The sequence below is a fragment of the Narcine bancroftii genome, chromosome 14 (genome assembly GCF_036971445.1).
Source record: "Narcine bancroftii isolate sNarBan1 chromosome 14, sNarBan1.hap1, whole genome shotgun sequence".
In the NCBI taxonomy this organism is placed as follows: domain Eukaryota; kingdom Metazoa; phylum Chordata; class Chondrichthyes; order Torpediniformes; family Narcinidae; genus Narcine; species Narcine bancroftii.
In genome coordinates this window covers 41,371,159-41,385,664 of record NC_091482.1, presented here as the reverse complement: position 1 = coordinate 41,385,664, position 14,506 = coordinate 41,371,159, and the positions used below count along the sequence as shown (strand labels likewise).

Genomic DNA, 14,506 nt, shown 5'->3' with positions numbered 1-14,506 from the left:
TGTTTGGTGGTGTTTTTGTGTGTTTGTGACCTGCACGACTCCCACAATCTATCTCCTTCAAAAACATATCTATATACAATATCAAATTGGAGCAACATTCTGTTGTGTTTAAAATGTGCTATATAAATAAAATATTTAATTCAATTCAATATATTATACAAATGTAACCAAGCTTAGCCAGATGCCCACATAAATCTAATGATTTAAAATATAATTATTCTAATGCACATTTTTTGGGTGGGAAAATAATTCGTTTGTCTCGTTGCCCCGCTTCATCTATTTTATTTTCCTATATTTCGTGGATTATTTGATTACTACCTTTCAAGTCCTAGCCTCGGAAGGTTTTATGATATTTAGCGTGGCATTTTTAAAAAAAGTTTCATTTCCAGATTCAGCAGAAGTGACTTACATTTTACCGATGGAACTGTCGATTCAATGTGAACAAACATTTCACTGCATTGCTCAGTTCGTTCCTGAAATTCTTCTGTGAGAGGGTATAGATGCAGGTGTTGGTGCAGGTACAGAGAAACTGCAGCATGAATCCAAACTGTTGAAGGATGTACTTTGGGGTATTCAAATATCTGTCTGTGTAAGAGTAATTTTGAACCTGCCATATCATGGTATAAACGACATATGGTGTCCACAACAAAATGAAATTCACTGAGAGAACGACCAGCAAAATCATCGACTTCCTCCTGTTCTCCACCTCTGGGTCCTTCCGATTCTCACACTTGTTCCGCAGTCTTTGGCGCACTCTATTAGCTGCCATAATGTGAGTGACTGTTAAAGCATTGAACAGCACAATTAAACCGATTGGCAGTAAAGGAGTGATGATACTGTTGAACAATTGGTATGCTTTCCACAAGGGTGCAATAAAATATTCATCCTTTAGGATGCAGCGCCATGGAACGTTCTCAATGGTGATATAAGGTCCTACTGAGAAGTAAAATGGAACAAACCTCACACAGCTCCAGAAACCCACAGTGACAACAACCCCAGTTGCTGTTCTCTCAGTGCAATAGATCTTCCGCAGCTTTTGACTGCAAATTGATATACAGCGATCGAACGTGAAAGTCACTGTTAGCCAAACAGAACAGTCCATGCTTGCAAGTCTGAGGACAAGTATTGCGGCACATATTGGAGTTTGGAGTAAATAACTGGAATAAACATACATGTTATTAATCTGATCCATGACAACACCAATGACAACCACTATTAAATCAGCCGCTGCCATTCCCACCAGGTAACGAGTGACGCATTTGGAGAGACCACATTTTCCTCGAGACAGAATTACAATCGCCACTAAGTTAACTGGAAAAAAGGGGAAAAGATTATTCAAAGGGCGTCACATTTGAACAATTTTAATCAATGTACATGCAGATCAAAGTGCCCATGCAGTTTGTGATCCAATTTTACATGGTGATCAGCTACCAGTGAATGGAAGATGAGGAAATGCAGTCTGCCCGACCCCGGCCTTGAACTCCTGCTGGAGGGCAGTGGTGGAACTGAGTGTCTGGCATCAATCCTGCTGTTTACAGCTGCAACTCTTGAGTCCACCACGTACCTGCCGGTGAATACCTGATTGCCCCAGTCATTAGGGGTTAACTGGGCAATTTGGCTGGTTAGCGACCCATACAGGTTGAAAGGATCCAACCCGCATAGAGTTGTCCTAATTCTACCGGGTCCCTGCCCGACCACGCCTCGATCGCTCCGCCTTCGGCTTGAAACCGAAAATAGCCAACCCAGTTGTTCCGGTAACATCAGCGCTTACAGGCTGGTGGCACAGGGAAACTCTGGTGATCGGGAGGGGATAGAGAGGTCACTACTGCAAGGCGGGGGTGGAGAGGGGGGAAGGTCGCTTCCGCAGGGCCGGGGTGGGGGCAAGGTCACTGCCGTGGGGAGGGGCGGTGCCATGATCAAAGGGAGAAGGGTCGGCTGCAGCAGGGAAGGGGAGAGAGGTCAGCTGTCACGGGGAAGGGGAGAAGGGTCGATGGCCATGGGGAAGGGGAGAGGGGTCTGCTGCTGCAGGGTGGGGGAAGCGTGATTGAGGTTGAGAGGGAGTCGGGGTGTGACTTGCAACTGGTGGGGGGGGGGGGGACAGGGCAGACTGGTTTGCATGACGTGTCACTTATCACATCATCGCGGGTCGGGATCCCCCTTAATTCACCGGGTTGGTGATTTACTGGGTCTATCCCCCTCAGCTTAAAAGATGCTGGAGGCACCTTTGCCCCACTAATCGCACCTGGGTCCCAGAAGGGCTACTCGGGTGCTGCAGCATCAAAGCCCCTATTGAATCGGACCGTTATTTGAACTGGAATTCCCGATGGTACTTTGAGGTTAGGAATATAATGGAACAACATACTTACCAAGTGGAACCATACGTTTGTAATAAAACATGCAAAAACGCAGTGCAGGGGAAACGAGAAAAACATTAAAATTATTGTTGAAATTGAACATTGATTGAGAGATATAAGAAAGAATTCTTGTTTTCTTCATGATACAAGAAATGATGAGTGAGTCTGAAATATCCCACGAGGGTCGTTTAAAGATTTGAGATATTGACGTTGGTTAGAATATGAAATCGTGCCTTGTTCGATGCAGTCTCAAATTAAAACAATCTTTCCCTGCAGTTTGTACGTGTCAATATTAACAGTAATTCAATCGTTGGATAGTCAGAAAACACGACAGAAAATATCACGAAGTAAAGGGAAATGTTAGAAACATTCCTGGCTGGCAATAGCTCTGGGGATCAAGGTGATTATTCTACACAGCAACGTGCACAGCAGGAAGAGGAACTTAACTCATAGAATACATCTGCAGGATCTTACCAGGAATTCCAACTGCGGCAAGTACAGGAAAATAAATCCTGACCACGTTGAAAATCGCTGGATATTCCATTCATGTGTGGGAGACAGTGATGTGTTGCACAGGATTTGGAAAATGCCCAGATGTACTGGGGTTTGATTCAACAAACTCTTAAAGAAGAGTGGGAAAGCTCACTGATCCAATTAGTGTGGCCATCACCATCATCAGATCAGATACAACCCACTGAACAAACATTTATAAAAAACTATCTTAGTGATTCTGACATTGTGCAATATATTTTGCTCTTCAGATAGATTAGGGAGTTTGTAACATGCTTGACGGAAAATGTTGACACAGGGTTTATGTGCTTAACTAGAATAATTCTTTGAAGTATTTTATATCAACAATCCCCTTCAGATAAATGACATTTTAAATATCATGTTTTTTCACTAAAGAAAGGGAGTTCAGTTGGGCGGGTGTACATTGTACACATCTGCCTAGAACGGGAAAATTCATCCTCACTCTTGTTTTGCAATCCCAGAGCTGAATCTAACCAACACTTATAAATGATACCCTTGACCTAAATGAGTTCACTTTATTTACTGATGCCCATTCACTTCAATGTGTTGTTACGGGTTATATTATTTTTTATATTACATATAAATGTTTTTAAAGGATAGATTGTGGAGGTTTACAGTGTCGGACACGTCACAAACAGATTCTTCCAAAACACATCACATTTAAAATGCCAGAACTTTGCTCACAACAGACATCCAGGCTCTGAGTGCCTTTGCAAAGTCAATGAAACTACTTTGGAAGGAACTTCAAAAGCAGGTGTAAATGGACTATTGTCTTTAAGCAACAGATGCCCAAGTACAAAGTGATTCTGGTGCCAGCAATTTGTCTGGTTGCAGTTTGCTGATCTAAGAGGGGTCATGTGGTTTTGTAAACTGAGAGAGAAAGAAAGAACACAACAGGATTTTTCTTGAGAGAGAAAGAGAGAGACAGACAGACAGACAGAGAGCGAGTGGAGTTCTACAGTGGCTTTTGAGTCTGCAATGTGACATGCTGGCAGCTTCTTGGAAACCCCATTTTGAAGACGGGTTGTAAGTCCTGAATTCAGCCTGTTCAGAGCCCTTGTGGTCCTTTTACAAGAGGAAATAGTTGGCTAGTATTTCTCCTGAAATAGGGAAACAAGAGGCACTCTGGTGACCTGGAAGAAGAGGTTATCATTTGGAAAACCTATGAAGGGGCAAGTTTCTTTGGCAAGACACTGAAGTGACTGGTTGAAGGAAATTAGTTTGTGTGTGTCCAATGAGCAACAAATTTTTCCCTCTGAAACCAGCAAAAACTTTCGTGAGAGATACTCATTTTCCTTAAAGTACTAGAGCCTGGTGAAAATTTATAAATCTTGAATTCTGTGCACAGTATAAGATTTGCCTGATACTGGTGAACTTGGAGGAATGAGAAGTGAGATTGGACTGTGAATAAAAGAAATTTCCTGAACATATACACATTACATACACGTGTGCTTAGAATTAGAAGGGGGTTAAGTTAAGTAAAGTTAATAGTGATAAGTTAAAGTTTGATTCTGTTTTCATGTTCAAAGAAAATTAAAAGCAACTTTTGTTAAAGTGACCATTTGTCTTGGTGAATTTCTATTGCTGCTGGGTTTTGGGGTCGTTTGGATTCATAATCCATTTTTGGATTGAAATATTTGGAGTTTGGGAATCTTAAACTTTTGGAGTTCTTGTGATTTATTAGTTAATTGGTTTTTCCAAGCTAATTTAAAGCTTGTGTGTGTGGAAAAAGAGTGCAATGGATGTTAATACATTTTTATCACAGCCATCACCTGCGGAGCTGCAGAGAAAAACAAAGAGGATGAAAAATGGAGGAAATATGAGTTAGGGAAAACTGAAAAACAGAGGGAGGATGTTGAAAGATGAAGAAAATATGACTTGGAAAAAATTGAAAGGGACAGACGGCTTCAATTAGAGAAGATAAAAATTGAGATGGAGGGAAGTAAGAGAATTGTGGCTGTAACTCCTGGGGAGACGTTTTTGGTGAGTAGAGAGGTAAATCTAGTGCCTCCTTTTGATGAAGGAGATATAGATACACATTTAGATATCCAAATAGTAGTGTACAGATGAGGGAAGGCATTAAAAGAGAAATTAGAAAAGTGTGCAATAAGGGAACAGCTGTCATCATGGGAGACTTTAATTTGCATATAGATTGGACTAGCCAAATTAGTAAAAATACTGAGGAGGAGGAATTCCTTGAATGTTTACTGGACGGTTATCTAGACCAATATGTCGAGGAACCAACTCGGGAGCAGGCCATTTTAGATTGGGTATTATGCAACGATAAGGGGCTAGTCAACAATCTTGTTGTATGAGGCCCTTTGGGTAGGAGCGATCACAATACGATCGAATTCTCACGCGACATGGAGAGTGAAGAAATTAAAACCGAGACTAAGGTCCTGAATTTAAATGAAAGGAATTATGATGGTATGAGACGGGAGTTGAGTAAGATTGATTGGGTGGTGTTTATGGTGGGGGGGGGGGGGGGGGGCGGGGTTGACGGTGGATAGACAATGGAAAGCATTCACAGATCTAATGGAGAAATTGCAAAAATTGTTTATACCGGTTTGGCATAAAAATAAACCAAAAAAGGTGATTCAACCGTGGATAACAAGGGAAATTAAAGACAGCATTAGGTCCAAAGAGAGAGCATATCAATTGGCCAAAAAATGTACCACAACCGAAGACTGAGAGCAGTTCAAGATGCACCAAAGGAGGACAAAGGGTAGGTCCCTTGCAGTCAGAATCAGGGGAATATATAATGGGGAATAAGGAAATGGCAGACCAATTAAATTCTTACTTTAGTTCTGTTTTTACAAGAGAGGATACAAATAACCTCCCAAGGATGTTGGGAAACATAGAGACTAATGCAAGGGAGGAACTGAAAGAAATCAGTATCTCTAAGGGCATGGTCTTGGGGAAATTGATGGGATTGAAGGCAGATAAATTCCAAGGGCCTGATAATCTACATCCTCGGGTACTTAAGAAAGTGGCCATTCAGATAGCAGATGCTTTAAGAATTATTTTCCAGAACTCGATAGACTCAGGATCAGTACCCATGGATTGGAGGGTAGCTAATGTTACCCCACTATTTAAAAAGTGGGGTAGAGAAAAAGTGGGAAATTATAGGCCAGTGAGCCTTACATCAGTTGTGGGCAAAATTATGGAATCCATTATTAAGGATGTAATAGCAGAGCATATGACTAGCAGAGAAGAGATCGGACAGAGTCAACATGGATTTACAAAAGGTAAATCGTGCTTGACAAATCTATTGGAATTCTTTGAGATGGTGACAGGTAAAATAGATGGGGGAGAGCCAGTGGATATGGTATACCTGGACTTCCAAAAGGCCTTCGATAAGGTACCGCATAAACGACTGGCTTCCAAAATCAAGGCTCATGGGATTGGGGGCAAAGTATTAATGTGGATTGAGAACTGGCTGGCAGGTAGAAGACAGAGAGTTGGGATAAATGGCTCGTTTTCTGAGTGGCAGGCGGTGACCAGTGGGGTGCCACAGGGATCTGTACTGGGACCCCAGCTGTTCACAATTTACATTAATGATCTGGATGAGGGGATTGGATGTAATATCTCCAAATTTGCAGATGACACTAAGCTAGGAGGGGTTGTGTGCACGAAAGAGGGGGTCAGGAAGCTCCAGTGTGATTTGGATAAATTGAGGGACTGGGCAAATACATGGCAAATGCACTACAATGTGGATAAATGTAGGTTCTCCACTTTGGTAATACAAACTGGAGGGCAGATTACTATTTGAATGGCAATAGATTAAGAGATGGGGAAGTGCAGAGAGACCTAGGGGTACTTGTACACCAGTCTCTGAAGGTGAGCATGCAGGTACAGCAGGCGGTTAAAAAGGCAAATGGTATGTTGGCCTTCATATCAAGAGGGTTTGAGTATAGGAACAAGGATACCTTACTGCAGCTGTACAGGGCCTTGGTGAGACCACACCTGGAGTATTGTGTGCAGTTTTGGTCACCTTATCGAAGGAAGGATGTTCTTGCAATGGAGGGAGTGCACAGGCGATTCACCAGGCTGATACCTGGAATGGCAGGAATGACTTATGAGGAAAGATTGCGCAAATTGGGATTGTACTCGCTGGAGTTTAGAAGATTGAGAGGGGATCTCATAGAGACCTATAAAATTCTGGCAGGACAGGACAGAATGGATGCAGATGAGATGTTTCCAATGATGGGAAAATCCGGAACCCGGGGCCATGGTTTGAGGATAATAGGCAAACCATTTAGGACCGAGATGAGGAGGAATTTCTTTGCCCAGAGGGTGGTGAATCTGTGGAATTCATTGCCACAGAGGGCAGTAGAGGCAGGTTCATTCAATCTATTTAAGAGGGAATTAGATATATTTCTTCAGTATAAGAGTATTAAAGGCTAGAGCTGGATGAGGTTCCCACCCTGGATGAGACATATAAGGCAATCGAACAACTGAAAAGTGGCAAAGCAGCAGGTATGGATGGAATCCCCCCAGAAGTCTGGAAGGCTGGCGGCAAAACTCTGCATGCCAAACTGCATGAGTTTTTCAAGCTTTGTTGGGACCAAGGTAAACTGCCTCAGGATCTTCGTGATGCCACCATCATCACCCTGTACAAAAACAAAGGCGAGAAATCAGACTGCTCAAACTACAGGGGAATCACGTTGCTCTCCATTGCAGGCAAAATCTTCGCTAGGATTCTACTAAATAGAATAATACCTAGTGTCGCCGAGAATATTCTCCCAGAATCACAGTGCGGCTTTCGCGCAAACAGAGGAACCACTGACATGGTCTTTGCCCTCAGACAGCTCCAAGAAAAGTGCAGAGAACAAAACAAAGGACTCTACATCACCTTTGTTGACCTCACCAAAGCCTTCGACACCGTGAGCAGGAAAGGGCTTTGGCAAATACTAGAGCGCATCGGATGTCCCCCAAAGTTCCTCAACATGATTATCCAACTGCACGAAAACCAACAAGGTCGGGTCAGATACAGCAATGAGCTCTCTGAACCCTTCTCCATTAACAATGGCGTGAAGCAAGGCTGTGTTCTCGCACCAACCCTCTTTTCAATTTTCTTCAGCATGATGCTGAACCAAGCCATGAAAGACCCCAACAATGAAGACGCTGTTTACATCCGGTACCGCACGGATGGCAGTCTCTTCAATCTGAGGCGCCTGCAAGCTCACACCAAGACACAAGAGAAACTTGTCCGTGAACTACTCTTTGCAGATGATGCCGCTTTAGTTGCCCATTCAGAGCCAGCTCTTCAGCGCTTGACGTCCTGCTTTGCGGAAACTGCCAAAATGTTTGGCCTGGAAGTCAGCCTGAAGAAAACTGAGGTCCTCCATCAGCCAACTCCCCACCATGACTACCAGCCCCCCCACATCTCCATCGGGCACACAAAACTCAAAACGGTCAACCAGTTTACCTATCTCGGCTGCACCATTTCATCAGATGCAAGGATCGACAATGAGATAGACAACAGACTCGCCAAGGCAAATAGCGCCTTTGGAAGACTACACAAAAGAGTCTGGAAAAACAACCAACTGAAAAACCTCACAAAGATAAGCGTATACAGAGCCGTTGTCATACCCACACTCCTGTTCGGCTCCGAATCATGGGTCCTCTACCAGCACCACCTACGGCTCCTAGAACGCTTCCACCAGCGTTGTCTCTGCTCCATCCTCAACATCCATTGGAACGCTCACACCCCTAACGTGGAGGTACTCGAGATGGCAGAGGTCGACAGCATCGAGTCCACGCTGCTGAAGATCCAGCTGCGCTGGATGGGTCACGTCTCCAGAATGGAGGACCATCGCCTTCCCAAGATCGTATTATATGGCGAGCTCTCCACTGGCCACCGTGACAGAGGTGCACCAAAGAAAAGGTACAAGGACTGCCTAAAGAAATCTCTTGGTGCCTGCCACATTGACCACCGCCAGTGGGCTGATAACGCCTCAAACCGTGCATCTTGGCGCCTCACAGTTTGGCGGACAGCAGCCTCCTTTGAAGAAGACCGCAGAGCCCACCTCACTGACAAAAGGCAAAGGAGGAAAAACCCAACACCCAACCCCAACCAACCAATTTTCCCTTGCAACCGCTGCAATCGTGTCTGCCTGTCCCGCATCGGACTTGTCAGCCACAAACGAGCCTGCAGCTGACGTGGACTTTTTACCCCCTCCATAAATCTTCGTCCGCGAAGCCAAGCCAAAGAAGAGATATATTTCTTCAGTATAAGGGTATTAAAGGTTACGGAGAGAAGGCGGGGACGGGGTACTGAACTTTAAGATCAGCCATGATCTCATTGAATGGCGGAGCAGGCTCAAAGGGTCGAATGACCTACTCCTGCTCCTATCTTCTATGTTTCTATGTTTCAGCTTTGTGAAAAAGTTGCTGAGAGCTCAAGATGGTAAAAAAAAGGCCACTTATGCTTCAATGTGTATTGAAAGGAAAAGCACAAGTTGCATCCTGTAGCTTGAATGCAGAGCAAGTGGCAGATTATGATACTGTTAAACAAGCAGTACTGAAAGCTTATGACTTGGTTCCAGAAGCATATAGACAAAAATTTATGAGTTTGGTGAAAACATGGAACCAGTCTTATATGGATTTTGCTCTGGGAAAATCTATGTTTTGACCATTGATGCACCTCAAAAGGAATAAATAATGATTTTTACAGATTAAGAGAATTGATATTAATTGAGGAAATTAAAAGGTGTGTTCCAAATGAGATTAAATTATACCTGGATGAGAAAGACATGGGGATGTGGCAGAAAACGGAAAATTAGCGGATGAATATGCCCTGGTTCACAAAAACAGATTTCAGAAGAGTGAGCCTTTTCAGAGGGTTAATGTGGAACAGATAAGTAAGCCTGAAAAACAGTCTGGGGAGAATGTTAAGAGAAAGGCTAAAGGTAAGTTGGGAAAGGACAGAACATCTGGATTGATATGTCATTTTTATAAGAAACCTGGTCATGTTATTACAAACTGTAAAGTATTGAAAAAGAGACAAGAAAAGGAGGTTTTACCAGAAACATGTATTCAGACAGTTGAATTTAAGGAGAGCAGATGTTCCAAACCTGGTAAGGATGTTATGGATGTATTTTTGTGTCAGAGGGCTTGGGTTCAGTAAAGGAGGGAAAATCACAGGTTCCAGTTAAAATTCTAAGAGATCCTGGAGCGGCCCAGACACTGTTGTTGGAGAAAAGTATTGAAAAAGAGACAAGAAAAGGAGGTTTTACCAGAAACATGTATTCAGACAGTTGAATTTAAGGAGAGCAGATGTTTCAAACCTGGTAAGGGTGTTATGGATGTATTTTTGTGTCAGAGGGCTTGGGTTCAGTAAAGGAGGGAAAATCACAGGTTCCAGTTAAAATTCAAAGAGATCCTGGAGCTGCCCAGACGCTGTTGTTGGAGAATGTTTTAACTCTTGCTCAATATTCGGACACAGGAGAGACAACTTTGATTAGAGGTGTTGGAGGTGAGGGAGAGCCAATATCTCTGCACAAATAGTCTTGAATTCAGAATTAGTTAAAGGACCTGTTGTAGCAGGAGTTGTTTCAAAGTTACCCATGCAAGGGGCCTCATTTTTTGTTAGGGAATGATTTGGCAGAAGATAAAGTTGGGTCAGTTTTGAGATTAACAAATCAGCCTGGGCAGGATGAGGTTGAAGAAGATTGTGAGAGTCTGGGTTTTTCTTTGTCAACGAAAGAGTTAATTGAGCAGCAGAAGACTGATTCTGATCTTGTTGACTTAAGAGAGAAAGAATTGTTAATGAGGTGATGGAGACCTCTTGATGTTGATGCAAATGAAGAGTGAGTGGGTGGTGATTCAACAGGTGGTTATTTTTAGAATTTACCAGAATGAAACTTTAAATTTGGCCATAGTACACCTTTGGCTGGTCATCTTGGTGTAAAGAAAACCATGAATAAAATTTTGAAATAATTTTTCTGGCCTGGTTTGAGGAAGGATGTTGTAATTTGGTGCTGGACATGTACTTCTGTCAGGTTGTGGGGAAACCTAACCAGGCTCCTCCAGTGGCTCCAATTCAAGCTATTCCTGTTGATGGGGAACCTTTCACTTGGGTTATTGTGGATTGTGTGCGTCCTCGGACTAAAACTAAGTCTGGGAATCAGTACTTGTTAACAATTATGTGTACGGCGTTGAGATTTCCAGAAGCTATACCATTGATGGATATTAAAGCCAAGACAGTGGTAAAGGCTCTGGAAAGTTTTTCACAAGTTTTGGATTGCCTAAAGAGATCCAGAGTAATCAATTATCTAATGTTTGTCTGGGTTGTTTCAGCAGTTGATTTACAAGTTAGGAATTAAACAAATCACTTCATCTGCATATCATCCTGAAACTCAGGGTGCTTTGGAAAGATTTCATTCTACTCTTAAAAATATGATGAGGATTTTCTGTCGAGAATGGGAAAGATTAGGATGAAGGGATTCATTTATTGTTATTTGCACAAGGGAGGTCGCTTTATATCATGACATCTTTAAAAGAGATAGATTGTGGAGGTTTAGTGTGTAGGTCACTTCATGAACAGACTAACATTTCACAAAAGCCACCTCATTTAAAATGCAAGAGCTTTGTTGAAGCTCGACAGACAGGCTCCGAGTGCCTTTGCAAAGGCAATGACCCTACTTTGGAAGGAACTTCATAAGCAGGAATAAATGAACTATTTTATTTAACGCAACAGATATTCAGTCTCGGAAACTGATTCCAGTGTTTGCAATCTGTCTTGTTGCAGTTTGCTGTTCTAAGAGGGGTCATGTGGTTTTGCAAAGCAGAGAGAGAGAGAGAGAGAGAGAAGACCAAACAAACTTTCTCTTTTAGAGTGAGAGAGAGATTCTGCAGTATATTTTGGAGGCAGTAACATGGCAACTTGTTAAAACCCCATTTTGAAGACATGTTGTGAGTTCTGAGTTCAGCCTGTTGAAAATCCTTCTAGTCCTTTCGAGAAGAAATGGCTGGCTAGAGTGTTTCCCTTAAAATAAGGGAAATGAGGAATTCTGTGGTCACCTGGAAGAAGAGGGTATCATTTGGAAAACCCATGAATGGGCGAATTTCTTCGGCAAGACACTGAAGTGGTTGGTTAGAAGAAATTAGTTTGTGTCTGTGTCCAATGAGCAACAAATCTCTCCCTCAACCAACTGGAACCTTCCTGAGTGGTAACCATTTACCATTCAAGCTCTAAAATCTGGTAATGATTCATAAATATTATATTCTGTGCACAGTATAAGAATTGCCTGATACTGGTGAACTTGGAGGAGTCAGAAGTGAGATTGGACTGTTAATTAAAGGACTTTCCAGAACATATACACATTACATACACATAGAATTAGAAGGGGGTTACGTTAAGTTAAAGTTTGATCCTGTTCTTATGTTTAAAGATAATTAAAATCAACTTTAATTTAAGTAACCATTTGTCTTGGTGAATTTGTCTTGGTGAATTTGTCTTGGTGAATTTCTATTGCTGCTGGTTTTTGAGTCCTTGGACTTATAACTCTACAAATGGAGATAAAATAAAGAATGACAAGATCATGAGGTGGAGGATTGAATGCTCCATCTATAACTATGAGTTAGTGTAAAGGACAACTACCCTCAATGAACCTCCAGATGCCTTATCCTGAGGAAGCTGCACTACCGCACGCACCAGCCAGTTGTATTCCCTTCACAATGAACTTTCTGCTATCTGGGCATCAGTTGTAAGGCTGCAACCTGCCCTTCTCTATTGAAGTCATGCCAGGTTTGTGCACTTCTACCACACCGACAAAGCGCACCTGATACAAGCTTCCCATTACTTTGAATGACTCAGCATCAATTTCAAGGGGCCCCTACCTTCCACCAATGGAAATGTGTAGTTTATTAAGATTATTGATGTGTACTCACGCTTTCCATTAACTATCCCCTGTCTAGATACGTTCCACCACTACTGTTATCATATCTCTGCACTCCATTTTCACCATGCTCGGGTATCCCAGCTATATTCATAGCATCTGGGGCTCATTATTTATGAGCAAAGTGTTACACCAGTACCTGCTCTCCAGAGGCATCACCTCCAGCAGGACAACTGGCTACAAACCCCGGGGGAACAGACAAGTTGAAAAGGAGAACTCAACAGTCTGGAAGTCTGTTAACCAGCCTTCCAGTCGTAAGGCTTTCCTGACTCACGCTGGCAAGAGGTTCTGCCCACCGCTCTCCACTTTAAATCACTGCTCTGCACCGCAACCAATGGGAGTCTGCATGAATGAATGAATGTTTGCATTCCTTAGGAAATCCACATTGGGGATCACTCTTCCAGCATGACTAATGACACCAGGACCAGTCCTACTGAAAAAGCACATGAGAAGTAAAATGGATCTTCTGGTCGAGAGAATGATGTGTGTGTATAAGGCATACCCAGATGACAGGGAGAACTCTGACTCAGTCAGAGATCTGGCACCTGATGTCCTGACCCCCACAATAGGCATGGAAACTCCAAATACCCTGCGCAGGGTTCCATACGACATGGTTCCAACAGAGCTACCCTCAGATCTAGGACCCCAAACCTCTGTTTGAGACCCACTATCTAAGAAACACAGGAGGCACAGGAAGTTCTGGAAGAGCAAAGTCCAGCATTATTAAGGCGCTTGACCAGAATAACCTAACCCCCCCAGAGAAACTCAATGTAAATAACTGTAAAAATTTGTGTTGCTGAATGTGGTCTCTGTTTTTGCCTGCGTGTTCTTTTCTGAAGGAAGGTGCTCTGTCCGCATCAGTCCCAATATAAACCATATTTTCCCACCTTACCTCCGACTTACCTGAAGACCATTGTAGATCTCGGCTGTAAGTTGTAGGCTAATAAATGCCTCATTGTGCTCCTCACAAGTCTCTGAGTTCTATCAATCACGTTACACGGTGCTGACAACTAAATGAATGTTGAATATTCCAGGCTCAGGTATCCCTCACCCCTGCTGCACTTCTCTCACACAAACTCATATCCATTTGAGTTTCCATCTCCTTTAATTAATTTGTCCCCAAAACTGGTTCCATCAGCACCCCCCCCCCACCTTAATCTGGTTCCACCTTGGACCACCTGCCTCTATCCCATCCCCTCACCTACTGCTATATATGAGCCCCAGCCCTCATCTAGGACTCAACCTCTTGCTCCTACAGATGCTCACTCACCCTCAGAGCTCTTCCAGCAGTGTGCATGTTCTCCTTTAATATTAACAGTGGGGGTGGATTCAACAGTGGCTGGATGGGAGATACCAGGGGGTGGTGGTGGAGAACTCTTTGTTGGGTTGGAGGCCAGTGTGCCTCAAGGATCAGTATTTGGCCCATTGTTCTTTTTAATATACATTAATGATCTAGATGATGGGGTGGTAAATTGGATTAATAAATATGCAGATGATACTAAGGTAGGTGGCTTTGCAGATAATGAAGGAGGCTTTCAAATCTTGGAGAGAGATTTGGGCAAGTTAGAAGAGTGGGCTGAAAGTTGGCAAATGGAGTTTAATGCTGACAAGTGTGAGGAGCTACATGTTGGTAGGACTCATCAAATAGGTCATAGATGGTGATGGTAGGGCGTTAAAGAACACAATTGAACAGAGAGATTGAGGAATAATGATCCA

The 14,506-nt window shown here is 43.0% G+C and overlaps 1 protein-coding gene across 1 annotated transcript; it reads right to left on the bottom strand.

The window, feature by feature from the left end:
• Positions 1-412: 412 nt before the first annotated feature.
• LOC138749339 (probable G-protein coupled receptor 139) lies at positions 413-1,595 on the bottom strand. Its single transcript, XM_069910548.1, has 2 exons — positions 1,565-1,595; positions 413-1,311 (listed from the first exon to the last, which is right to left on the bottom strand). Exons 1-2 carry the CDS (start codon positions 1,593-1,595, stop codon positions 413-415), a joined length of 930 nt encoding a protein of 309 aa, XP_069766649.1.
• Between the last annotated feature and the right edge of the window lie 12,911 nt (positions 1,596-14,506).

What these genes read in the sequence shown, in the direction of transcription:
- LOC138749339 (XM_069910548.1), bottom strand. Translation starts at nt 1,595, where the DNA reads ATGACTGGGGCAATCAGGTATTCACCGGCAG. An exon ending in AATCAGGTATTCACCGGCAG is followed by an intron (nt 1,312 to 1,564) that starts GTACGTGGTGGA and finishes CCTTTTTTCCAG; the next exon opens with TTAACTTAGTGGCGATTGTA.